The 26980-nt window shown below is 50.1% G+C and overlaps 3 protein-coding genes across 5 annotated transcripts in view; 1 reads left to right on the forward strand and 2 right to left on the reverse strand.

The window, feature by feature from the left end:
- NOTCH2 (notch receptor 2) overlaps window positions 1-166 on the reverse strand; it is an 80395-nt gene extending 80229 nt beyond the window's left edge. Inside the window, exon 1 of the mRNA XM_042819448.1 lies at window positions 85-166. Coding sequence (XP_042675382.1) covers window positions 85-166 — 82 coding nt within the window. The remainder of the gene's footprint in view (window positions 1-84) is intronic.
- Window positions 167-6333: 6167 nt separating this feature from the next.
- SEC22B (SEC22 homolog B, vesicle trafficking protein) lies at window positions 6334-14864 on the reverse strand. Its single transcript, XM_042820009.1, has 5 exons — window positions 14711-14864; window positions 14404-14513; window positions 9979-10139; window positions 8721-8867; window positions 6334-8346 (listed from the first exon to the last, which is right to left on the reverse strand). Exons 1-5 carry the CDS (start codon window positions 14783-14785, stop codon window positions 8192-8194), a joined length of 648 nt encoding a protein of 215 aa, XP_042675943.1. The 5' UTR covers window positions 14786-14864; the 3' UTR covers window positions 6334-8191.
- A 280-nt stretch (window positions 14865-15144) lies between these two features.
- Window positions 15145-26980, forward strand: part of PACS2 (phosphofurin acidic cluster sorting protein 2) — a 66924-nt gene continuing 55088 nt past the window's right edge. For 2 of the 3 annotated variants that reach the window (XM_042819065.1, XM_042819067.1), the window contains exon 1: window positions 15145-15272. In XM_042819065.1, coding sequence (XP_042674999.1) covers window positions 15145-15272 — 128 coding nt within the window. The remainder of the gene's footprint in view (window positions 15273-26980) is intronic. The other variant, XM_042819066.1, reaches the window with a different exon arrangement.

Here is a 26980-nt window from a genome sequence, read left to right on the forward strand (position 1 = left end):
TCCCCCCTCCCCAGCGCCTCGCCCCACGCTCAGCCCCGGACCCCGGACCCCGCGCCTCGCCACCTCCCCCCTCCCCGCACTCACCGGCCGCGGGCTCGGCGCGGCTCAGCACGGCCAGCACCAGACCGAAGAGGGCGGCGAACGCCTGCCCCGCTCCGCGGGCCATGGCCACAGCCGCTCTCCCGCCCGCCCGGCACCTCGCAGCCCGCCGCAGCGCGGAGCGATCCTTCGACAGCACGGCCGATGGCGCCCGCGGAGGGACACGGCCGCAACGCCTCCGCTTCCTCCGCCCGCCCCGCCTCGCCCCGCCTCGCCCCGCCTCGCCGCGTTCCGCCCGCCCGCCGCAAGGGGGCGCTCGCACGTGGAGCGCGCTTCGGGATGAGGCGGGACGGGCGAGGTGGGCGCCCCGCGACGTGACGTCTGCGTGCGGGTGGGCGGCGGGCTGGAGGGGCTGCGGAGGGGCGGAATGCAGGGCTGTGGGGATGGGAGGAGGACGGGGCCCTAGTAGGGCGGCTGTGTTGGCGGCCGCCTCACAGCGTGGCCGTGCCGCTGGGTGCTGGGTGGAGGCAGCTGCTGGGCAGAGGCCAGGAGTGCCGTGGGAAGCTAGAACTGAAAATGGCTTTTGCTGCCAAAGGTTCGCTCCAGTGTGAGTGAGAGTTCACTTGTCTGAAGAGCAGGTGTGCAGGCTCTTAGCGTTATCTCAGCTCTAGTGTTATCTTCCTTGTGTCGAAGCACCCTGTTGAGGGTGGCAAAACCCAGGAAGAGACGCAAATTCTCCCAGAGGAGGTTCACAGAAGGTAGCAGCCTGATAAGCGCGCACTATTAGCTGTAGTGGTGGGCTGGGTTCAATCTCAAGAGCCCATCCAGCCTTAAACCATCGTTTAAAGCGTTAAAAATCCTTCTGCTGCGATTCCAGCTCCTCTCAGACTGAGAGCTCTTTGTGTTATGTGCTGACATGGCATGCTGGCCTGCATCTCCTGCGAAGGGAGGACTGTGCCGAGCTCAGGGAAGAGAGGGGGATAATGAATAAAGTCCAGTGTTTTCCCCCTTTAACTCACTGGGTCTTTGCTGCTCCTCCCAGGCACGGAGCTGGATTGTTAGTGCCGAGCCACCATGAGGGAAGGAGCCCAGTGATTTCTTCAGGCGTGCCTGGGCAGTGGTTTGCAACTTGGCCCAAACCTCTCCCACTGCCTCACGCGTCTGCTGGTTCTTCCCATCACTTGAGCACACAGCAGTACATTGCAGCTGGGCTGGTAACTTCTATCAGGTGCTGCTTGTGACAGTATTGGCATGCTGGGCTCCCCTGAGCACCTCACGTGTGGGGATAAAGGCCTGGAGCATGCCCAAGTCTGCAACCAAGTCTGCAGCTAACAGCTTCGTGCTTGAGATCGCACTCTACTGCATCTGCAGGCTGTGGGATAGAAGGCTGAATCCAAAAATAGAGAGCTGATGTTTGTGAGGGAATTGAGGAATATAAACTCTCTGCATGTGAAATTACGGGTAGAAAAAAATGATCACTAAACCAAGTTGGGAGGAGGCAAAAGAAAGGCAGGAATTTAACTGGAATGGGGAGGGCTTGGGTTCAGTCTTCCTAATGTAGCTAATTTGGGAGGAATTCTGGTATTTCACTGAAGGCTGCAATTTCCAGCTCCCCTCAGTACTGTGCATTACTCATCATCCCTGACTTTGAAACGGGTGGTTCTCCCTCACTGGCATTTGGCTTGGCCTGGTTGCAAGCAACTTCTCCTCCAATCTGGGGCAGCATCTGCAGCTGCCCCAGCACACCTCTCTGGGGCTGATGCATGGCCAGGCAGGAGCAGCAGGGGAACTATGGTACCCAGTGCCATCCCCAGGGTAAAGCTCAGTCAGTTCCCCATCGCAGACTGGTGGGCCTGCCTCATTAAGTGACAAGCTGTTTGCATGGGAGTTAAAAATATGTTTCAGCATTACGTCATCTGACACACACCATTACAGTCCCGTTAAAAGCACTTTACGCAGATAAAGATTCATCACGTAGGGAATCCCACTGGCAGAAGTAACACGTGTTACACCTACAGGCTGCAGACACAGCCATGCCATTTCACTCTGTTTCCCAGCCAGAGATCACCAGTAGCCAGCACCCGGGCTGGAGGACTCTGGCACCCCTTACTGCATCTTGCTGGGTGCTGAGGGCAGCAGGAGAGCTGCTGCACGCTGAGCGGTGCCAGCTGAGGGATTAGCAGAGCTGAACAGAGAAGATCTGCAGTATCGCTATTTAAGCAGTAGTGGCAATTAGGGAAATCCTGGCACTTTGGCTGACAAAGGCAGGGAGATCAAGCGGTCAGCAAGCCTCAGCACTGCCCTGCAGTGATGCCTTTGCAGTTTGCTGTTGCAAGTCTCCCTCTGAAACGGTTCCTGCAGCCAGCTCTGTAAAGTAATGGCACACTTGTTTTGATAACAGTGGTTGCAGGTTGCTTTTCAGCTCAAGCCTTTGTCACGCTTCCTGCACCACTGCTTCAAAGCAAGCTGCCTCGCTGGCCATTGACGAGTGGTCATGCTGGGTTGATGGTGCTGGGCTGCCACCAGAGGTGTCAGGGTGCAGGTCCCAGTGTGGTGTGATCCCCAGCAGTTGATCTCTTCTCAAAAATGGGGAGAACAAATCCTGCTCACACTCTCCAGCCTGGCAGAGGAAGCCCACAGGGACATGGTACCGGGGATGTGATGATGCAACATGGTGTCCCCTTGGAGCTGCCATCAGAGAAGTGCCCACAAGTTGAGGCCCTGCACTTGTTGCGTGGCACCTTCTGCCCATTGAAACCAGTTAGCTCATAGCTCTGAAACTGGGGGCACGCTGTCCTGCAGGTGTGTCAGTGCTGCTGTGCTCAGCTCAGCTCAATCCATGGGGTGCAAGATACATTTGTGTCTAAGTTGCACTGAGTGAGAAGAGTTATGCTTTTCATCTGGTCCTGACCTCACAGGGATTGCTGGTTTCACCAGCTTTGCAGGAACTCAATTGTCAGCCTCAAAATAAATTGTATTTTCTTGCACTAACCTTTCTGTGACGTTGTTGGCGGTTCAGGCATTCAAACCTCTGCACAGCACACACCCAAATGCCTGCCTCAAATCCCAGAGTTTTACACACCCATATCAAAGTTGCCTTAATTTTACCTGTCGGTGTTTTAGGGGGGATTGAGTCTTACATCCAAGCTTTCTCTTTTGCGAACAGATGAGCTGGAGCTCCATTAAAATAGAAGCTGGGTTCTTTCACAGTTTCAAGACTTCAGCAATCAAGGGGCTTAATAAAAACAAGAGCGAGTGAGGCTTCCAACCAAATCCTCAGGGTTGGCAACCTTGTGCCTGCACCACAAATAGCTTGTGCTGTGGCTCATCTGTTGCTGTTAAAACTCACATGACTTGGCTTTTGCACTGATTATCTTACCTGCTAGCTGGTCTTAAAAAAAGAGAGAAGGCATTCCTGCCTCAAGCGGGCTGGCTGGTGGGGAGGGAGCCCCGCTCCCCGCAGGAATGCACCACGAGCTGTTTGTGTGCTGCAGTTAATCGTGGGGGGAATTTTGGCTGCCTGGTTCCTGGGCAGCAGCACCCGCTCCAGTAGCCTGGGAATATTTATAAGCCCCTGCTGGGGCTGCGTGGCTCCGCTTGTGCTGCTTTTACCAAGGCTGATGACATGCAGGGTGGCTGCTGAACTTGAGGCCTTCCCAGCTCTGGGCATGTGATGGAGTGAGAATTCACCCAGTTGTGGTTACCTTGAGCTGCTGGGGCTGTACTTGCTGGAGGAGGCATCCAGCACAGACGGCCCCTTCCCAAACAGGCCCTAATGCAGAAGGACATGCAGACAGGACAATGGCAGTGTTTGTCACTCAGCTCTGGGAGAGGTCTCAGGGAACCCTGGGTTCCCTATGCTCCCACTGGCTCTGGCACATATTGGCAGGGATGTGCAGAGGTCTCAGGGTCGCTGAGGAGCACATTATTTCTGCTTTTCTATGCAAATCCTGTGTCTGCTTCCATTTTTGGATGCCTGGGTGACAGGCAGCAAGGAGGGCACGCTCAGCTCCAGACTGTGTTAAGGTGCCCTGCTTCCAGTGAGCACAGCCAGGGTACATGGCGTGCTGGGGCAGCAGGCAGTCCCTGGGGCACGCTGAAGGGCTGGGGAGTCTAGTGGGAAGCAGCGCTGGCAGCAGCACCACATGGGGAAGGAAGAAAAAAAAAGAAATGATACAGGAAACGAGTTTATCATCTCTGAGCAGAGCGCCGGGGCTCAACCACTGGGGGTTTTACAAACCATGATTCAAAATCACATTGGGCTTCTCCCTGCAACCATCACAGCAGAGAAACTCCTGTAGTATGGGTCTTAGTGCCTGCCTGCTTTGCTATGGCTCTTCTGGGAGCTCAGGAGAGCCCCACCAATTTCTGCTTCCTTTCCTGCTTGAATGTTCAGGCATAGCTGCAGTCAGCTGGGAGCAGCTGCTGAGGGGCTCAGTGCTGTGGGCACAACAAACAGTGGTACCCCATGTCCCAAAGGGGACCCAGCCAGTGCCTGAGCTGGGGGCCAGGCAGGTGAGGGGAGGTTGAATGCAAAGTTGGGGAGATGATGTCTATAGAGGCTGTTGGGGAAATGTGAGCAGAGCAGTTGAGGAGGGAAGGTCAGAGCCTGCCTCTCTCACATGTTGGCTACAGGGCCTTGGGAGCTGCTGGACCCCAGGAGGGCTCAGCTCTGGGAGTGAATAAGGCTGTTGGTAGCTGCCCTGTGCTTGCTGCCTTGCAATCCAGCCCAGCTGCATCACCTCTCCAGACAGAGGGGATGGGGCATTTTGGGGTGCCTAGGACATCTGTGCTGAGACAAGTCACAGTACCTGAAGGGGCCTACAGGAAATCTGTGGAGGGCTTTTTTATAGGGGCATATAGCAACAGGATAAGGGGAAAGGGCTTTAAACTGGAAGAGGTAGACTTAGAGCAGATATTGAGAAGACATTCTGTACTGTGCAGATGGTCAGACACTGGCACAGGTTGCCCACAGAGGTTGTGGATGCCTTCTCCCTGGAAGCATTCAAGACCAGGCTGGATGGGGCTGTGAGCAACTTGGTCTAGTGGGAGGCATCTCTGCCTATAGCAGGGGGTTGGAACTACTTGATCTTAAAGGCCCCTTCCAATCCAAAACCTTCCATGATTCTGTGATTCAGGGAGGATTGCTCCCTACAGTCAGCTGCCCTTGGCTGGCTTCCAAACCTAGTTGTGGTAGCAGTGCCCTGCTATCTGAAGAGCTTTCATTTTCAGGCAGCAGAAAAGATACATCCTCCTTTTCTAAAGGTCACTTCAGCAGCAAAGCAAGCAGCAAGGAGCAGGAGGCACCCTCCCAGACTCACCAGCCAGCCCATCCTAAGAAGCAAAGCCCCAGAGCCTCTGAGGGAGATAGCACAAGGACTGGGTGCTGTGAGGACTGAACCCCATGCCCTACCATCCTGGCCTTCACTGTGCAGGCTGTTACTTTGTGACTGGTGTCCTCAGGCAGATGTGTGGATCCCTGACTCAGCGATGCTAGCACAACACTTGTTGCCACTGGGACATTCATTCACAGCAAAGCAGCTGCCAGAAATCACCTGGGGTCAAAGACCCCCTGACACCACAAAAAAAGATGCAGGATGTGCTTCCCCCTCCCACCCCACCCCAAAAATAAATAAATGGAGGGACTGCAAGTGTGAGGAGCTGGTTCAAAGTGGGGGGAAGCAGCTGATGCCCAAATAAACATAGAAACCAAAACCGTGCAGCACCCAAACCACTGCTCTCTCTAGGGGAGAGGTGATGATGCAGAGCATCGCTGTGGTCTGTGCCAGATGGCACCTGGTTTACACGTGACAGCAGCATGTAAGGAGACAGAGAATAGGATTTGCCACCCACCAGCACAGCCTCCCCGTGGGTCAGGGTGGGCACAGTCCCACACAATCCTTTCTACATTCCCCAGCCCTTCCAGCACTTATGGACACAGGGACACCCAGAGGCACCCAGACCCGAGCAATGGCAGCAGCAAGTGCAGCCAACACAAACAGCTTTTTTTCTTAAAAAAGAAACAAACCAGCTAACCCTTGGGCCTAGCTAAGCTGCAGGGCTTCAGGGAGGCTGGGGCAGTACAACAAGATGGGGAGCCCTCAGTTACAGTCTCTGCACCGTGCCAGCACTGCCATCTGCAGGCAACAGCTCTGGGCCTGCACTGGCACTGACCGCTCAGTCTGCACGTGTTGCTCTGCACACAGTTAACTGTGGGGTCTTTACCCTCCTGCGCCTCTAGAAGCAAAGAAAGCATCCTCTAGAACGACAGAAACATCGGTCACGCTGCCAAGGGGGTTTTTTCAGAAGCATTTATTTCACTGCTGACACCTGGGCTGCAGCAGGCAACTGCTTGCTGAGCAGCGTCTCCCCCTCAAGTCACAACAATCCAGTTACGGCCATTTTCAGCTCACCTTCCAGTACCCACATCACACACAGATCTACATCACTGGGACAGTCACCCGTTAGTGACAGCACTTGCAAAGATTAAAAATGGTAATAATAAAACAGTCAACAAAGTAACACTTGGAGACATCATGCAGAAATCAGGAAATTCTAGAGTACAAGACAGATGGGATTTGCTTGGTCGACTGACAGCGCTACTGCTTCCCTGCCAGTCCCACATGGCACCAGGCTGGGCAGGACAACAGCTCCTCAAATCCCTACCCAGTGGCAGAAAACGTTCCCATGTCCCATTTTAGATTTCCAGAACTACACAAGAACACGTGCTTTTAAAAGTTACTGGGGAGACCTGAAGCTTCCTTCTGTGACACTACCTGCTTCCTACCAAGTTACAGAAACAGACACTTCAGTGCAGAGAAGAGTGGGCAGGCCTGAGCTTTAGGGTTTTGTGGTTTGAGGTGGTTTTTTTTTTTTTTTTTTAAGTTAAAAAAAGGCTGATGGGTAAAATAGTGCTCCTAGCACAGATGGAATAAAAGTAAAATCACATTATGCTGAGACTATATAGATTGGCCCGTGAGAAAGAAGCAGCTATATAGTATTGCCCACAGTGAGTTTTTCTTCACCTACAATTTCAGCTTCCCATATGAGGTAGGGAGAGGGTGACTGCAGGAAAAAAAAAAAAGGTGGCATTTCCAAAGGATTCCACTGTTTTTATGTTATCCTCTTGAATCCTTCATGTAAAAGTGAAGTGTTTTTTAAAGGAAACACTCCCTTTTCTTCATAAGAACATTCAGAGTTTTGCTTTTATTTTTTGGTTGTTTTCATAGAGAGGGAGAAAGAAAACAAGCATCCCAGAGATGAAATGCTAGCAGTTGATACAGTTTGGAAAGAAAGTACAGTAGAAGGAAATAATGTAGTTTATCTGCAGAGAGAAGGGAAAATAGACATAATGCTGACATAGTTTGCACTGCGCCCGCACCAACAGCACTTGAGTTATACACCCTGTTTTTAATCACATGGAAACATACTGTCACACACAGCTGCCAGGAGAGGAAAAGTAGACACATACAAACCTGTCATTTAGTTTTGTAGGGATCAATAATACAGAAGCCTTTCACTGCCTCTCCTAGCACTAGACAGAATGTATTTAAGGCATAATTTACCATCTTTTTGTTTCTAAAGCAATTGAAAGTGTAATAAGCCAAGATGTCAGACACAGAAAACTCAACAACAGCTAGTCCAGAGGTGAAAGCTACCACAATATGTACAGAGCAGTATTTTGCCTTCAAACAGGGGAGTCTGATCTTTAAAAAAGAAAATATTAACAAAAAACCGCCGATCCAGATCCTAAAAAAAAAAAAAAGCAAACATTGCCAACACAAGGAATGTTCATTAGAGTCCAGTTCCCACTAGAGCTACTCAAGAGGAGGACGTAAAAGGTGATGATGCTAAACTGCACTGATTAGCTGTTCCCAAAGCTCCCTGCTCGGAGAGGTGCAGAGCCGCAGGTCAGCCTCAACAGTATCCTAGTGCAAACTGCCTCAGGGGAAAAGCCTGTAGTCACCAAGCCTTTACACTTACAGTTAGGATTCACTAAGAGGTGTAGCACTCAGTCGCCTAACATTTTCAGGACACTTGTATAAAGGTGATGGTCCTGCGTGGATTCTAATGCACATCCCCAGTGAACAGTGTCCTGCACACACACACACATCTGCCAGGCTACCAGCTTTCCCTCTTCAGCGTAACCAGGTCACAGCCACCAGAATCTCACATAGACGATCAGCATGATAAAAAACACAGCTACGGCCGCAAGTTTGGCGTAAGTGGAACGCATGTTCAGGTACTTTGCATCCTGACGGTACTTCTTGGACAAACTGGACAAGTTGTTGGCCTTGGAATCCAGAGCTGTTGGAGGGAAAGGGCAGAGAAGTTAATCAAGAAGTAATCAACCCAACCAGGTATCACCCTGATGTTACATTAACTGAAGGAGTTTCTCTGGAGCAGCTGGAAGAGCAGCAGTATTGCATGACAGCACGCCTTGTGTCTGCCTGGTGATCTAGTGCTTGTTCTACTAGGGCCACCCAGCGTGGTGAGACACTCAGAAGTAGCACCAGTATCCATCAGGTGCTTCAGGATGCAACTGACAGAAATGATGCACCTGCTGAGTCCATTGCTTTTCTAAGGAGACCTCAGGATTAGGAAGACTTTCCATCTGATGTGCTCTACCCACGTTACTGACTGAGGGTAAGCATACGCCAAACAGCAGCCACCACGCGTACCTGAAAGTGCCTCTCCTCGCTGCAAGACCTCCTCAATGTTGGCCACCATAATCCTCTGCACATCCTGCAGCTCTGTGTTGATGGAACCCAGGTTCCTCCTCGCCCGGCTGTCGATGTAGAGCTTCTTGGTTTTCTGGATGTAGGTGTCTGGAACAAGAGAGAACCGTCAAGAGGGATACTTACCTCCCTGTGGTGCTTGCTTTGCCAAGCAAAAGGAACTGATCTGTCTCTGCTTCCGCCTATGCTTTCTTCAGCTGAAGCACCCACCACTGCTTGAAGACTTTCCAGTCAACAGTCTGATAGACATCAGCAGTTCTCTGATGTTTCTGGTTAGTTGTGTTCACTGAAACATATACTCAAGTAGAGACACAAGAGGGCATAAGATCCGAAACTTTCTGCTTGAAGTTAATATATCTTTCACTGCAAATGAAAACTATTACACAAAAAAGGTACAACACAAAGTGACCCTTGCTTCTGCCCTCCCACCTCAAAAGCTAATTATTCGATTTGAAAATAAGAAAATGTTAAGAACCAGTTCCAAGCATTAATGTGGCTGCAGGGAGAGGCTGCAGACATGGGTTAGAAGCTTTAGGCTTCTCACTCTGCCGTTCCAGGCCAGCACAGAAGGGCCTTAACCTAAAAGCAAGGCACGAAGGCTGAGAGACTTTGCTGCTGGATATGCACTGCTCCAGGAGAATAATATTCTTCCAGGCTCTACCCACACCGCCTCAGTTCTGTGCCTACATAATGGGCACACCAGTGGAGAGCAGACCACCAGAAAGAGAACAAAAAGACCTCAAGTCAGAGTTGTTCTTCCCTCCCCAGCACACTGCTGGACACTAACGTTCTCACAATTTGCATCCCACTCACTCTCATTCAGGCTGCTGTATCAAAAATGTCTTACTACACTTTATTAGTTCCACACCACCTCCTTCAGATGCAGTGGAGAAAACACTCACTGAACACAGAGCAGCCTGGCTGCCAAAGGAGTGGGAGAAGTGCTAAGACAGCCAGCAGACTGCAAGCAAACATTCCCTGGAAACAAGCCCAAAGACTGAAAGCAGGAAATCTGAGCTAAAGGATATTTATGATTTTCTTACCACGTCTCTATTCTTAAATACTCCATGCTAAAAGCACCCATTTTAACAGCACCAAAAAGAGACTGAACTGTCAGTTCCATAGGCTGAGCTGGGGAGCATTTTGTGGCCGCAGCCCCTGCAATAAGCTTGCTAACTAGCCTTGCAGAGAGGGACCTCACCAAATTCAATGAAGGAATAGGGCCTGGAGACCGTTGGCACCTTCTTGCCATGCTGCTCATCAAATTCTGATTGCAGGTCTTCCAGATATGCAAAGGCCAGTTTCTTTGGGAACGCAGCTTCGCACAGGACCAGGTAACACACCCCTTTCTCAATGATGTAGCTAGAAGAACATAAAATAGAGAATCAATCAAGCACTTTTGTACCCATCCTATTAGACACTATCCATCATACCTTTCTCCCCCCAAGTAAACAGCTTTCTGAAGCTGAGAACCTAGCTGGCTTTGTAGAACCCTACTGTCACTGACTGTAATTCTTCTGAAGTTGAACTAGGGAGCAACAATTCATTTTAGCCTGGCTAAAATGCTACCCAAATAATGAGAACAGGACAAACGTACTTCCAGTTTGCTATGTCAGGCCTGGCTATAAACTTTCTGCAAAGTAGTGGCTATTTTTTATTCACCTAAAATAAATTTTCTTGCAGTCTTAGACCCTGTACCAGCTTGAATGACCTCTGAACTTTCACTTCACTGGGACCACATTTGGGCTGTGAGTATCACCAGCTTAACAAAAATGCCAGCAACAAATGCTATAATTTTGGGAGTGAAATGAGAAGACAGCTTGCCTCCTTCCCTTCTATCACGCATGCCTTCTGCAGCCTGAAGAAGAGAAGCACTAGAAAGTTTGCCAGCAGAAAGAAGGGAAGATGGAAAGCACAGTCTAAGGATCACACAGCACAGCCACAAACCTGAGGCCCACAGATAGAAGGCACCCACAGGAATTTGGTCTCAATGTGCTAAAGCTCTGATGAAGCACCCAGTGACTGCTGGCTCCCATGTCCTATTTTGGAAGGCTGAGTGCTGCCTTCCTCCCCAACACTCCCCTATTGCTAGGGCAATGCTTTCTACAAGCTGACCTCAGCACACAGCCGAATAAAAATACTGGTACTAGATGGGCTCTGGTGATGTTAGGAGCCCCCAAACTGGTGCTGAAACAAGAGCTACTGTTGCTCTTCAACCCTGTTTTGTGCAGCTGAAGACACAGAGATGTTCTCTTCCTACCACCTCACTCCCTATTGCAGCTAATTGTCATTGTTCACAAAGGTTTAGTGCTGAGCTTGTTTCATTGCGGATAGCAGTGTCTCTGTGAGCAGAAATAGGGAGGAAACTTCCATTACAACTCAGCTAAAAAGCCTACTGCAATAAAGGATAAGAAAGAATGAGACTTAAGACTATTTATTTTACTTGTTTCACTACAGCTATCTGCTGTTGCATGTTCCCTATGTTCTCCTCCTCATTCAGCCACTACAAAAATAAAGGCAACAGTAATTCTACCAAAACCAAGCTAGTGGAGATGGCAGATAGCTCTGGATATACTTTCAAATATTTCTATTACTCGGGATGGAATTCCAGTTTTACATTTATGTTACCTTCCCTTGACTTTGTGTCTAATAATGCCATTATGTAGCAGTCTAATTAACCTAGAGATTAACAGTGTATTAGAGAACTGATCTAGTCATAGGGGCACTGTAGTTAATAAGCTTTAAAATTTCAATAGCTGCATCCAGCTATTATATATAATACAATACATACAATACAACTTCCTCCCACAACCTGTGGTTTTTCCAGATACTCAGAAAGGTCTTGACCCTCTGATTTAACCATCCTCAACTCACTTCTGAGTGTCCTTTTCTGCTGCCTCAGTGATCTGTGTGCAAAACCTGCCAGACTGCAAGGAACAGCTGTTCCACTCCAAGCAGAAGCAAGAAATTTCAGCCACTACAGTCCAGCCTTTTTTTTTTTTTTAATACCTTTGTGTGTCCCTCAGCTCAGACTGCACTAGTCTGTAGGACTAATCCTATCGTATGCCTTGCCTCTGTTCCTTCCTCACCCTCAGAGACCTTCTTGGCAGCTCAGGATTGTTCTAAGTTATCACTCAGAGCTTGATTTAGCCACTGCCATGACCAGAAGCTTTTTTGAAGGTACTTGAAAAGCAGCAAGGTTCTTGTCAGACAAGAAGAGTATTGCCTGAGAGCTCTCAAAGATGAGAGCAAATGAAGGAACATAGCCAGCCAGTAAAGCCATGGTCTCTTCTGGCCAGCTGGTCCTGTCTGGAACCCTTCAGCTTTATTTCCCACCTGCTTTTCCCAATATGATATCAAATATGAAGTCAGTATAATCTGTCAGTACTACAGCAAACAACCACACCTCCTTCTGTCCTGGATTCACACCATTCTGCAGCCTCGGTCCAAGGCACAGCTGGATGCCTCTTTCACACTGGTGCACGCCTCTGAGCTTTTGCACAGCACCTGATCACACTGCATGCCCAGCAGTGCACACATTGCAGTTTACCACTTCTAACTCTATATTGCTGCATGCTGAGGGCAGCTAGCAGGCTTCTGTATTTATTTGGGATAAGTTTGAGAGAGAAAAGCTTTATCCTTCTAATTGGTATCAGCAGTAAAGGCCAAGGGTTGTTTTCAACATGACAGGTAAGAGCCACTTAAACCACTGACAAGCCAAAGGTCAACTCACAACTGACAGCAGAGCAAAGTATGGAGGTGCTTCTGTGCTTGCACAGCCATTACTGCAAGTGCTGTACCTGGAATGGTGACACAGCTTTTGGAGCTGCTCTGAAGATTACATTTGATGACAATCACTCCAGCAGTGTTAGTCTGAGCTTCAGATTTCATCAACGCAAGACTCTTCTTTGAACTGATCAAGCTAAAAATGTTCACAGTCTTTTTAGCAAGTTCAGCCAGGATCTCCCACACACCACAAAAAGCTCAGTCCTGGCTTATGCTGCCCTCAGCAGTCAGAGCACTGATTTGGCAGAAAACAAGATGGACTGTGTTAACTAACAGCATTGTTTAAAATAGTACTGATGACCATCTCTGATTCCCTTATTTCCTCCCTACCTATACTGTTATCAGAGAATTTTGGATCTGGAAGCATTCTTCATTTCATGAAGATCCTGCTTTGATATCCTATGATAAAAGCAGCAACACAAGAGTGCTTTGCAGTAGCAGCTGTCAGCAGCCTGTGGAACTTGCCCAGAGACTGAACACAGAAAGATAGATACTTCCATCCCTGCTTATTAGCCAGCCACATAATCTGGGTGTTTCTTTGAGACATCCATCAAAACACGAGCTTGCCTAAATCCTCCTGGCTTCGGTTCCCTGGGCACTGCAATTGAAGCAGTCTTCCCAGACATTGCTGTGCTTGCATCATGGAAGCAATGTGACAAGGGAGTTTACCAGGATTTCTAAAGACTCTTCCCCAAGGCTTCACAGTCACAGATACACCTATGCAGTGCCACTGGAACATCTAGAAACAAAGTCTTTGAACTCTAGAAAATTTTAACTTCTATAAAGAAGATTTAGAACAGTACTCTCCTGTTAGCTCTGGAACATTGCCTAAGCCCTAGAAGAGATAAGAGCCAGACTGCTTGAATCACTGACACTGTAACTCCATAACAAAGGCAACCAGAAATCAGGGGGCAAAAAAACCCTGCCGCTGGCAGCACAGCAAAGCTTTGCACATCACTGTTCTGTCAATACCATACGGCACTCAGTCTCACAGAGATTTGCTTCTCTAACGTAAATATTTCTGCTGGTAACATAATTCTGATTCTTGACAAGAACTTAACTTTTGTTAAAAACTTAAGTTAACTTTATGTTAGCAATTATTCTGCTAGGTTGTTACATAACAAAGAAGCATTTCCTCTTCTTCTGCCTTTTGTAAGCTATAAATTCTTCCACCTATTACTTTCTTTCTAGGCCCCCCTGCTGCTGGTTAGGTGGTAACGGTGCCAGACCCACATTTTCTGTAGGCTTTCATTATCCAAATGCACTTAATAGCAGGCAGAAAAGTCAAGAGAGATCATAAGCTAAGTTTGCAAATGCTTCAATAGATTAATTAAATGCAGCAACATATTTATTGATAAGATCAAAGATGTGAAAAAATGCTTGTTAGCTATTAGAAAAACTAAATATATCACAGACTATATGCTTGAGCATATGGATGAATAAAAGGCACACTCTCACGGGACACAGGGAAAGGAGAACCTCATTCAGAAGAAGTTCACAATGGAACTGCTAACCTGCTTTTACCAATGACATCTGGTTTTGGAAATGATAAAGGGTATAAAGAACCCAGAGGAGACAAAAAGGGATATTAAAGTGTACAATCTACACTGTCTTGAGTAAAGGCACAGCTAAGCAGCCAGCTGAAATGCCAGAAGGCAGTGCCATGATGTAATACCTCACATGTTCTCCCTTAGCACATCTATTACCCCACCAGCAGTTGGCAGCTGCACAATTCACCCTCCCTAGGAGGACTCAGTTTCCCAAGAGGACCCAGAAGCACCTTCCTTTGACCCCAGAGACAGCAAATGCTAACCGTGCCACCGTACCCGGGGCCACTTACTGGAAAGCCATGGCTCCTGCCTCCAGAGTGCACCTCGTAGGGGACTGCTCGTTCAGCTTACGGAACAGCTGCTTTGCCTGGCTCTGGTACTGCTGCAGGTCGCGGCCGGACTGCGGGGAGAGGACAGGCCGTTGGCAGCTGCCGTTACCCGGAAAACACCCCCCACCCGCGTCCCAACGGCTCGATGAAGTGCTGGTCGTGGGAGTCGGCGGGGCTCGGCCGGAGCCTAAGGAGAGCGAGATCGATTGGACCGGGCCGGGCCTAGCTGGCCCAGGCCGAGCCTGGCTAGGCTGAGACACCGACATACCTGCTCATCTTCCTGCATGGAGGCGGCGAGCGGCAGCCCGTCCGCCACGCGGGCGATCATAGTAAGCAGCACCATCCTCGCCTCTGCTCACTGCCCTACCGCCACCTCCTCCTCCCCCCCTCAGCCACCACTGAGCTGGCCGGAAACTGCCACTACAACATCCGGTCCGCCACCAACAGCCGCCCGGCAATTTCCGGCCGCGCCACAGGAAACCACCCGGCGGCAGCGCGGCCCTCATCTGAGCGAGCTGTGGGCGGTGCCTGCATAAAGCCCGCCCCCACGAACACGCCCGTCCTATTTAGCCACGCCCAGACTCCTTACCACTCCCTTCCTAGGCCTGCCCACTTTCACGTGACCACACCCCCCGCCGGGGCGGGGCGGTGGCGGCACAGCCAGCGGCGGCGGCCCGGTGGGCGCACGCCAGGCCGGCAGCCATGGCGGCGGCGGCGGAGCGGGGCCGCCTCAGCTTCCCGGGCGGTGCCGGGGCCTTGGGGCGGCCCGTGCCTATGAACCTCTTCGCCACCTGGGAAATCGACGGTTCCAGCCCCAGCTGCGTGCCCAGGTAACGGCAGCGGACGCGCTCCCGCCTCTCCCCTTCCCCTCGGCGGGCAGCCGGCGGGGCCTGGTGGCTTGGCGGTACCCCGCGTGTCGGAGCCCCTTCCCGGCCGCCCCCTCGGCCCCGCTTCTCCTCAGCTTCGGCCCCTCTGCCCCGCTCCGGGGGTCCCTCCGTCTCGCAGTCTCCCGTTACCGTGTCGCCCCCCGCCATGTTGGAGCGCACTGCCCCTCGGGGCCGTCCGGTCGGCGGGGACTCGGCGCTGGGCAGACCCCTTCCCAGCCTGCGAGCGGGCGCACGCTTAGGGCGGGGGTGTGCCGGAGCTCCCAGCGCCTGTCTGCTTTGATTTTAATGTCTTTTACTTCTTGGGGGCGCGGCGAGAGTGAGTGAGCGGGCAACGGAGTCATCGGGCTGAGCTCGCAGGCGTGCGGAGCTCTGCGGATACCCCGGAGCTTCCATCCATCTCCTGTGCCACAGGGCGGTCGGACCCGTGTCCCTCCATCTCCTCTGCCGATGGGCACAATCGCTGTGTTGCGGGCAGGCAGCCGTCCGCTGGGTCTGTTCTGCGCTCTGAGCTCGTGTATTGTGGACAAGGTGATAGCACGGGGCAGAAAGGCTGAGTTCTGCAGCTGCGGATGGTTTGGGTGAGGATAGCCCGATTGTGCTGGCAGCGTGAGGTGTGTCATGCAGCAACTTTCTCTGCTCAGCTGTCCTGCTCTGCAGCAGGAGGTTTCCGAAGGGCACTGCCACCAGGAGGGCACGTATCTCTTTCTGATGAGTCCCTGTGCTGCCACACGGAATGAGATAGAGGTAGGTCAGAGCACTTTTGCATTTTGTGCTGGGTTCCAGTGCCATTTGCACAACCCTGGTGCTGTGCAGAGGACATGCAGCACTCTTGCGGTGCCGCTTTGAACATTGTTCTCTCCTTTGCGCCCATGGCTCCAGGAAGGCAGTAGGGCTTCCATCTCACCCAACTCCTAGTGGCAGCTGTTAAAATTAAAAAACACAAATGTCCGTTGCTGTCAAGGACTTTTAGTTCTGCATTACCATTTATGCTGATACTTGCAGATACGAAAACTAGCTCATGACATAGGTTGCTTGTTTGCAGATCTGTGGATGACCAGGAACTGCAGCGTAAGGATGCTGGCACTGCTTGGATGCATGGTGGAATGTTGGAGGCTCAGAGTGGCACCTGAGGCAGGCAGCTGGCTGGGGTCTGGGTGCTGTGAGAGGCAGTGTGGGTACTGGTGCATAAGGGGCAGAGCTGGGGCTCAAAGTGGAAGCGTTGAAGGCACTGTGGCAAACTGTGAAGCAGGAGCTGGTGGAAGTGCTTGGATTGCATGCTCTGGATCTGTGATGGGGGGACTGGGGCACCTGTATTCCATCTAGGAACACAGCTTTTGTGTGAGAGGTCCCAAGTGGGTGGGTCCTTCTGGCTTCAGTGCTGGTATTGTCTTTGCCAGCTGCTGCTGTTTGCCCATCCTGCCCAGCTGGTTGCGAGCTCCATACAGGCTGGGCTGTACGAGTGCTGTGTCAGGGATGCAATGTGTGGTGGGACTGCAACTCTCACTGTGATTGCCAAGTGTGTTGTTGCTCTGAAATGAAGTCAGAAGCACCAAGGCTGCAGCCCCGCAGTAATGTTGGTCTGATGGCAGGGAAGGAGTGTGCTGTGTTGCTTGTGCCAGGCAAACAGTAAGGTCTGTAGCAGCAGCTGGAGTGCTGAACCAACATTCTGTTGTTTTTCACCATTAAACATTATGTCCTGTGGTGCTACTTCAGGTCCATGCTTTGTATTTCATTATAGGTTTTGTATGAATCACTGTGGTGGAGAAGGCAGGAGTTTGAAAACCTTATGTTATATTTTAAGCTCACAGTATAGCAATTTTTCTGTGGCACAAAGGCACTCGATGTTTTTGTGTTAAAATGAAAAATACTGAGATGAAAACTGTTCTGTGGGGGAAACAGTATTAAAGATAAGTTTGTTGTCCTAGCAGATATCTGCTGGAATGTGAAAAGAGGATGTGGAGGAGAGTGGGTCAAGTAATGTGGAACTGCCTTAGTCTCTTCTGAGATTTCCACCCGTGACAAGTTCCCCTCCATGTTTCTGTTGGCAGGACAGCCTGTGTAGCTCAGAAGAGATTGGAGTTGGACGGAGGATTCATGACAGAGGAGTGTGTGTTTGGTGAGGGAGCACTGTTTCCTTCCCCTCTTGTGGAAATAAATCTGACCCCATTTCTCAACGCTTTCTCCTGTAGTGAGCTGAGCGGCAGGAGGGCTGGCTGGAGGCATTGCAGGCTGTGCTTTGAGTAGCTGGCATTACTCAGGTGTACCCTGCACTCCCCAGGCAATGGCTGCAAGCTGTGCTGCAAGAGGAAGACCTCCAAGCACTGCTCTTCATTGACCAGCCTCGATGGCAGATTGGCTGAGAGTCCTCTTGGCCTGGACAGGCTCAGTGAGATCTGGAAGGCTCTGGTGCCTCTGTAGCTTCCCTCTCTGACCAGGCTGTGTTTAAACTTAAGTGCTGTTCTGCAGCCATGTGTTTTGAGTGAAACACAAATGTAGGTGATGCATTGTGCTTGTACTGGTCTCTCTTTCTCTCCTGCCATTTGCAGCAATGGTTTCTGGCATCTTTCTTAAGTACCTATAGCTCCTGGGCTTTTTGACAGGATTGCTTCAGAAATGCAAGTTCTTTCTTTTATTCATCCCAGCAATGTAACTTAAGCTGTCTCATTTGGATGTAACTGCTATGTTCTAGAAGGGAGAGTTGCCTACCTTATTCTCCCATTTCTTTCTTCTGTGCATTGAAATATTTTTCCTCCTGGAAGGTTACATTGCACAAAGTTTCCTCAATACCTGAAAAAGCAAGAGTAGTGTTCTACAGGGACAATCAAACCTCACTGCTCAAGTTTCCCCACATAGAATTAGTCAGTGTTATTGTGTTCTGTTTTTCTTTTTCCTTTTTGCTCCCAAATGTTGTTGATGAAGCTGTGGGTGTGAATGGCAGAGCCACTACTGTTTCAAGGGAGCTTCAGGAGGCTGTTTGAGGAAGAGACAGATCTGGGGGAGGTCTTTGTTCACAGGGGCTCTTCTGGAACAAGCGGCAGTGAAGCTCAGAGCTTGCCCTGGGATGGGGTTTGTTAGAAGCTGCTGCCTTAACTGCCACATGGTTAGAAAAGTTCAGGTTTGAGGTGTGGAGTGCAGTGATGCTGAACTGTGTGTGGAGCAGCAGTGACCTGACTTGGAGATATGAAGGAAACCCGTGTAACATACGTGGAGGGAGATTGTGCGGTTTGGGCACTGCCCGAGTTTCACATGCTACCTTGCCTCTGTGGGTGAGGAAACATGAGAGAGTCTGTGTGCTGCACTGGAACAGGGGGCTGCTTTTGCAGAGACATCAGTGCTCCATGCTGTGGGGTGGCCTTGAAGCACATGGACATCCCTGGGCAATGGAAACCGCTTGCAGTGAGGCTGTGGGTTCACAGCAGCTGAGCAGATCCGAACAGTTTTGCTCATGCCCCAGGCTCTGTGCTGCTCTTGCAGTGCCAGCTCCATCTCCCACTGCTCTGTTCTGCGGTCAGCTGCAGTGGGTGAGTGAGTTGCTGGGATCGGCAGAGGAGTCTCAGAGCACATCAGGGTATCAGCATGATATGTGAGCAGAGTGATGCAGTGAGGAGCAGTCCCACAACCTGCGTGTTGGCACCCTGACGTGGTGCCTGGTCCTTTCTCAGCTGAGCACTGAGATGGCAGTGCTCTGTGGAAAGCCCCTGACTGATTGCTCTCTACAGGTGCCCTCAGAAGGGGGAGCAATGCCTTTGGGTTCAAAGAATGCTTCCCACTGCTGGAAATGGGAACTTGCTTGGCCGGTGAGTCCCTGCTTTCTAACCTGGCTCGAGCAATGGCAAGAGCAGGCTGTGCACAACTTGATACTGTAATGATTGTGGCTGAGTGATGCTACGTAAATGAGCAAGTAAAACTGCTGATTAATTCAGGTAGGAAGAGGCGTTTTAAGCATATCAACCTTCTGACCCATTGGTTCACTGACATCTAGAAAGAACTCTTGTTTGTTAGGGTTGCTGCTGGCACGGTCCTTGGGAGCTGACTGCAGATTCTTGGTACAGGAAAATGTCTAATTACTCAGATGACTAGGTACGTCTCAGAAGTGCTTATTTGGAAGCTTTGTTTTGATTTTGTTTGAGTAACACTGAATGCCTAACATTTTACCACTGGAGGAAATTGAATACAGATGAGAATGAGGCAGGCTTTAAAAAAAATTGCTGGCTAAGGCAATGTTAAACATTTGAGATGCTTGAGGAAAGGCATGCAAACCTGAGCAATGGAGGTGAAGTGTGTGGGTAAAGTACAGTGGCCAAACCCCTGACTCTTGGTGCCAGTAGGTCCTGTCTCTCCCCTGCTTTGGGTTTAGCCATCGTGGAAGAGGAGAGGCCCAAAACGGCATTGAGCAAGATGAAGTGTTCCCTTTGTGCTCCCAATGCAATCAGGACAGCCAGAGAGCAGTGGAGCTGCTGGTACTGTGCCTCTCATCAGTCCTGAGCGTTCCATGGTTGCTGTGGCAAATGTGAGGCTGTATCAAATTAGCTATGAAATGATTTGCATAATAGATTAATCAACCGGCAACAAAACATCCCTCTTTTCTGCCAACGAAAAGAAAAGCTTCAACAGAGCTGTTACAAGAGGCCATTATGTTCCTTGCAACCCTTAATCTTTTTTTTTCCAGGAGCGCTCCATGTTTTGGCCTTATGCAGGAAGCTGGCCTGCGCACTGCCTTTATTTGCGTCACATCTTGGCAGCTTTTTCTAATTCTTTTGGGCCAAATTTTGCCACCGTTACGGTGACCTTCTAGGGAGGGTATTTCCTATGGAATTGGTGGCTGGCTGCCAAAAAGCTCCGTATTGCCAGGTCCTCCACTAGCCTTCGCCTTTCCATTGCCTTACTAAGGGGAGAGAAATTCCTCCGGGCCACTTATGACCTCCAGAACGTCTCCATTTCCATGGGAAGTTGGGGAGTGGGACCCTCAGAGAGCATCCAACTGTGAGCAGGCAGGAGCTGATGGCTGGGTTTTACTTTATTTCTCCCTCCTGTAAGCCAGCAATATTGTATGGTCATCCTGTGGCTCCAGACACGGATGTCCATGTTCAGCCTTGTTTGGTCACAGAATGCCACCTCTCAAACACTGCTGTGGGAGCTGGAGTCCAAACAGATCCCAGTGTGCAGATGATAAGAGGCTTAACTGGCTAATTGAATGTGATAGCGTGAAGCTTCTCTCATGGTGAGGTTTAATTGGATTATAGTACTGCACAGTGATGTGGTGGCTTGCAGGGCATGCAGCCAGCTTCACAAGGAGAGAGTGGATCCTCGCTAATCACTCATTTGTTTAAAACAGCGAATTGCCTGGAGTGCTCTCCAATGGGCATGCAGGAGCCAGCAGCTCCTGAGAGGATTCTTCTGAAATTAGGCTGGTGGTTGCCTACTGTACGTGCAAACCCTCTGACTGGGTCAGTGCAGCTGTAGCAGAGGGTCTGCAAAGCTGCCTCATGAATCTGAGTTGGAGGAAAGGAGGAGGATGAGTGCTCTGTGAGCTTGGATAAGCAGGTGTGCATGCTACCTGCTTGTGTGCTGCAGTCTGGAAGCCTTTAAAAGAACCTCCTTTAGAAGCATTTCAGCCTTTTCTGGTTGGCTTTCTGTGGCTGTGATGCTTGTCCCAAGCTGTGCCTCCCTTCTGGGGTGGCTCACTTAATCTCTCACCGTGTAGCTGCCACTCCACTCTGCGGACTGGTCTTGCTTCACGTGCAGCTCCAGTGCTTGGTGGCAGCTGCTGGAGGCTGAGCATCTCTTGGAAGCTACTGGCTGAACTGCAGGGTGGTTGTTCTTGGATGTTTTAGTGCTGAAAGCAGAGTGTTTGGTTTGCTGCTATTTCAAAAGAGTTTGAAATCTGCATAGCTGCTCAGATCTTAGTTCAGAAGGGTTGTCAAGAAAAATAGCATTTGTTCTCCTGTAAGCAGGCAGATTAGCATACAAAATCAGCTTTGATGTTGTGGCAGTGTGCTCCTCACCCACAGCCTCCATGCTGTTTTGGAGAGCTGTTTGGCTTTCAGTGTGCTGGGAAATGCCCCCAGGGACAGCATGTGCCATTTGGGCAGGGGACAGCACCAGGACGCTGAGAGCTTTCTATCTGCTCACCGTGTCTCTTGCAGCAGCGTGGCGGTAGTGCCGGACAGGTGGGTTGGTCACTTGGTGATCCCCACTCTTTATTTTTGGACAAAATTGCTGTAGCGTGAGGGCTGGGAGGTTCTTGTGGCTGCTGGGAAGTAAATGCGGTGAGCAGGAGAGAGACTTGAGATTTCTGCAGGGAAACACATAGAGGGCTGGAAATGGAGATATAAGATAACCACAGAGTCCGTTCTGTGGTTCTGGTCTGTGTTTCAGGGGTTTCTTTCAATGCAGGGCTCCCATTAATGGCTGCACGGCGTAGTAGTTTGCACATACACGTGTCTATGTATTTCCCGACAGGCATGAGGCCAGATCTAGATATAGAGCACAGAAGAAGCCCCGTCGAGAGATTCTTAGGAAGCCTTATCTATATATAGTCTATATAAGTCTGTATCCCCTTTCTGCTGAGAGGACAATCTCTGCCCGGGGGGCACAGTTAATGCAGATCCACCCAGCTTCTGAGAACCGGCAGAAGATAGCCATGCAAGGCCTGTGCAAGCCTTCCTCGTGTGCCTGGCTCCTGCACACTCCGAAGGCCCCAACTACACGGCCTGCTGCTGTGACCGTGATGTTGTGACAAGGTGGTGACACGCTGCTGTGACCAGCGAGCCTCAGAGCACGCAGCAGCCCTGGGTGTGAGGGAACAGCTGCAAGCGCTGGGGCACGTTGCTCGTGCTGTGCCTGCACCTTCGGAACACATCGGTCCTCTGGGTGCTCCACAGTGAGATCAGGGCTTGGCAGTGCCTTGTTGTGGAGCGGCTCTTGTGGGGGTTGTGCCAGTGCGATTCCCTGTTGTGCAGCTGCTCGCCAGGCTGTACCATGAAGGAGGCTGCACAGGCGTGCTGCTGCTTCTGGACTGAAAATGCACTTGCGGTGCTCAGCCCATCTGCCTCAGCCTAACACAACAAAAAAGAAAGGCTCGTGGGTGGTGTAGATGAGAAGTGGGAACGTGCAGCAAAGTGGACAGGTCTGCCATTTGTGCAGCAGTGTGGTCTGATTAGCGTGTGTGGGGGTGCAGTTCCACAGTGAGGATGGCTGAGGATGTTTCCCTATACCATGCAGCCAGCGTACCAGCAGGCTGTCTTGGCAGCTTCTGAGGGACAGGTGAAGTGCAGCACAGCCTTCTTTCTACTGTAGAATTTGCTGCCCATGAAGCTTCTTTACACCATATCCTGGAGCCAAAGAGATGAGAATGATAAGGTCGTACCAGCTGGAGGTTCTGTTGGAGGCATGGCATGTGTTTGGATGCATTTGGTCTGGAATTGTATCATTCCTTCTCAAAAGAAGAGCTCCGTTTTTGCACTGGAGAGGTTGATTCTCACGTCTTCTAAGGTGCAGCGCTGGCAGTGAAATTCTTAACCCCATTCTGGTGGGAACCTTGGCAAGATGTGCTCCATCTCTCCTAAGCCCATGGAAGTCGCAGGGCTGTTGGAGGACGTCTCATCACGGGCTTTACAAATATAGCAAGAGCGTTTGAGGTCGCTCAGTCTTGAGTTTCTTCAGGGAGAGCACGCTTCAGCTGGAGGCCGTGCCGGCACTCAGTTAGACTGCCTCTGGGGGGGCTGTTCTGAAAATGAGTGTCTGTGGCACAGCTCTAATCTCATGGTTGTCCTGCAGACTTTTCCAGCTCATCAGATCCATGTGCAGTCTTAATTTTGCCTCGTCACGTGTGCCCTGATTTCACTGCAACCTCACCTGGATGAACCCGGTAGTTCGTAACGGGGACAGGGATGCTGCCGTTCCCAGCACAGCAATCGCAGCCTGTTCTGGGACTCCCTGCTCTCTTCCTCCTCCACCTGCAACGGGTCAGTCTGTGTGCAAGGCACAGAGCATCAACCAGTGCTCTGCCTGCTTCAGCAAAGCTCCAGAAGTGCTCTTTGCCAGCAGGGCGCAGAGCTGTGTGTGCAGGAAGTGTGCAGTGGTTCGGCTGCCATCAGGGCTGCACAGTGGGGCTGGGCTGGTGTTCCCTTCTCTGGGGCTGTGCCCCTCTGTCTCACATGGAGGGAAGCTCCCTGGTGGGAAGAGGGATTTGTGATCAAGGCTGCCGGCGAGGAGATTGTCAGCCAGGCACTTCGGAACTTGAATAATTGACAGTGTAACCAGAGCCACTGGAGATTGTCTGGGAGGTAACTGAATCTTCCACACCGATTCTTATGCAAATTCCAACATGTGCTCCTGGATTCTAATGGGACACGTTCAGATGCAGCTTGCATTGTTCAGAGCTCAGCATCGTTGCACCGGGTCTGTCATTGCTAATGACTTTATAGTAAGAGCGTGACTTGCAGAGCTGCACCTGTAACAGTTTCCCAGTGGTCTTCATAGCTATACAATCCTAGTTTCACCGTGGATTTTATGTGAGTGACCTGTGTGTGTTCTGGCAAATGGTTCGTTCGTTGCTGAAGCTTTCCTTTGCCTCAGCAGTCTGCTTCAGTAGTACAGTGAACTCACACATTTCAGTGCTGTTTGCTTTGCTGATACTTGTGGCTCGCTGAAGGTAAATTAAGTGCTATTGAGTTCTGCCCAAACTGAGAATAAAAGTATAAACACAATTAATCTTTAAACTTTACCCAGTAAATCTATAATTGAGTTGATGAGCACATTTAATAAGAATTATTTTGGGTTCCTGGGGGAGATTGGTGTCCTGGCACAGCTTCAAAATCAGGCTTGGTTGTTTTGTTTTTTTTTTTCATTGATGTGCCACGTGGTATTGGAATACTTGGCCAAAAGCACATGACCTTAATGTCTTTACAATATAAACGGCCTAGAGATGTTTCCTGCTTATGTACAAAATATCCAGCTAGTGACTGTGTTCTGTGCTTCTACAAGAAAGGAGAGTAGTTTTATAATAAGCAAAGATTTAGCTCTCAACTTTTTTTGTCCCCATCTGGCATTACTTAAATTGATGTTTTCATCTGCATGACCTCTTGGGGGTGGAGTGAAATTATGAACATAGAAAATGTGGCTGAAAAAGACCTTATTAAGTCCTCTTCAGTCTGCAGGCTGGAATGGCCCCACCGAACTGCGTCCCACAGCTGTTCCCCCTGTGCCACGCTCTGTGTTACTGATTAGATTTTATAGAGGTTTGAGAGTTCTAGTTGTGCAAGGAGTTGCTGGTCCTGTGTGTCGTCCTTCCCAATGTGAATCTTTGCTGAGCCTCAGCAGAGTAAGTACAGCAGGAAGAGCTTCCTTCATAAAAGAATGCTGTTGTTAAAGCATCATTTATCACCAATTTCTTGCACATCTGCCCTGTTCTTCTCCCCAAGCCCTTTCTATGCTCCCATCCTCGTGCTGATTTACAGTCCATAGCTTTAAAATCTACAGCTCCATAGCTCTGATTTTCTAGGGGCGGGCAGTCTTGCAGCCATCCTCTCAGATGGGCAGCTTTTGCTGTCAAAAAGGATTGTTCCAAAAATGTCCCCTTTAGTGAAAATATATCTGCCTCCTTTCTAGCTCCCAGAAAGATGATATGCTTCTTTCCCTATCGAGTTGCACCCACTGCCTTAAAATGAAGGATTTGCAAGGAAAGCTGAGAACTGCAAGAACTGGATCATATATATTTCATGTTGCCAGTGGCTTGCTAGGGGCTGAACTCCCTTTTATTTGCTCTTCCACCTCTTCCTTAAGCTGTTCCTGAGAGTGTGCCAGAATTTAAGGTGCTCCGATTTCTTTCAGGCTGGCAGGATCTGTATCCTCTCTCTGCCAGGAATCTGCCTTATTTTGCTTCAGTGAGATGAACACTCAAGTCGGCTTTGTCCTTGCTTCACAAATAGACTTTGAGCACCTCCAGACACTCGGATAAGTTCTGTCTGCTTATGCTTGGCCCCGCTGAGCCAGTTGGCTGCGGATACCAAAGCTGATCAGAGGATATTTTCCTCCCAACATGTGTCCTTTGGCAGCCTAGGTGAAAATCTGCTCCCTGAGGCAAAACTGCAGTGGTTTTTACCTTTGGCCCATGGAGATGTGCTTGAGGGCAAGAAGCCTGCTTAGTTCAAACAAGTGAGTGGAGCTGTGTCAGGAGAGGGCTTTTGGAGGTGGATTTGCTCAGTTTGACATTTGGTCAGTAAGCTGATGTTTTTCTGACATGTAGTAGTTAGGTCCTGCTGGTTGTGCTTAAGAAAAATCTGTGATAACTCTGTGGATAAGCCATGTGTTTGGTGCCTACTACTCAGCTCTTTCTAGTGCCCTGCACAGATGCTGATAGCACAGAGTTCTAGATAATGCTTCTGCTTTGGGTTTGGATATTTGTGTCTGCTTAGCAGCATTGCCTTCGTGCAGATCAGAGTAGCCTGGTTCTCCCAGTGTTTCTGCTGGTGTGTGGTGCCAGCATTCAAGAGGATCTGTGGATACCAACACCTGCTGCATCCAGGTGCAACAGGCTATGATCCAGAGCAGGGCTGTGAGCATGTTTGCCCACATCTCACTTTGCCTGTGCCCCAGGCACGTGCTGTCTTCTGTGTTCCTGTGGTGCTGACTTCTCTCCTGGCCTCTCAGCATGGCCACAGGCCCTTGCTGTGGTTTCAGGCTGTGAAGGGATTGCGCAGTGCTTGGCTTCCCAGCAGAACCAGTGTGTGCTTTGCTGGGGGATGGTTCACTGGAAACCCTCTGGGTGAATGCTGGTAAAGCCCTTCATAGGGCTTCTGGCAAGCAGGGAAAAGGTGCCTCTTTGTCTTGTGTACTTTTAAGCAGAGAGTAAATGACTGCTCAGTCAGCAAAGCAAGCAACTGTGCAGGAGTCCTGCTTTGCTTAGCTGTGAGTAGTAGCGTGCAGGGCGCTGAGCATGTGTTTGTACGAGTCTGCTACTTTCTTTTCTTGGAGCAAGCTCTTGATTTAGGACAACCATAGGATGATTTCAGTGTGCTTTTCTCTCATTCCACTGGGTTGTCATATTTCTCTCTGGTGGTGGCCAGATTTGCTGATGGTTCACATTTGAGCTGGAAAAAATGCCCCTTGTTGGAGTTCTGGTATGTCTGCATACAGTCAAAAATGTTGAGTGGGTTGGGAATAGCTTCCAGCAAAGTTGTATCGCTTCCTTGGAGCTCTTTTGTTCAGTAGAAATTCCTTTCTTTTTCTCTCCCCCTTCCCGTCCCCCTGACAGCCCACCTCCTTTCTACAAGGACACACTGAGGTGTAATTCACAATCGTCTGACTGAAGTGAAATGTGCACAGCTGCAAACGTTTGTTTAATGACACTTCATGGTGAAGGCATCTCTCAGAACTGCTCCTGTTCCAGGAGTCGAGCAATCAGAGTGTGGTAGCAAAGAGGATTTTGTTGAAAACGCTTGGCTTGGATTTTTATGAAGCTCTGAGAACGTTTTGACTACTTGTGAGTTTAGAGTGCAGAGAGGAAATATCTGGAGCAGGGAAGAGTCTCAGTGAGGAGAGATGTTAACTGTGTCCCTGACACCAGGGTACGTGGTGGAGTTTTCCTTAGCTCTTCCAGTGTTGTATATAAAAGCTGGGGTACAATAAAGGACTCTGCAGATAAAGGG

Source organism: Centrocercus urophasianus, unplaced genomic scaffold (assembly GCF_019232065.1).
Source record: "Centrocercus urophasianus isolate 14NV4802_14NV808 unplaced genomic scaffold, USGS_Curo_1.0 seq_18, whole genome shotgun sequence".
Lineage (NCBI taxonomy): Eukaryota > Metazoa > Chordata > Aves > Galliformes > Phasianidae > Centrocercus > Centrocercus urophasianus.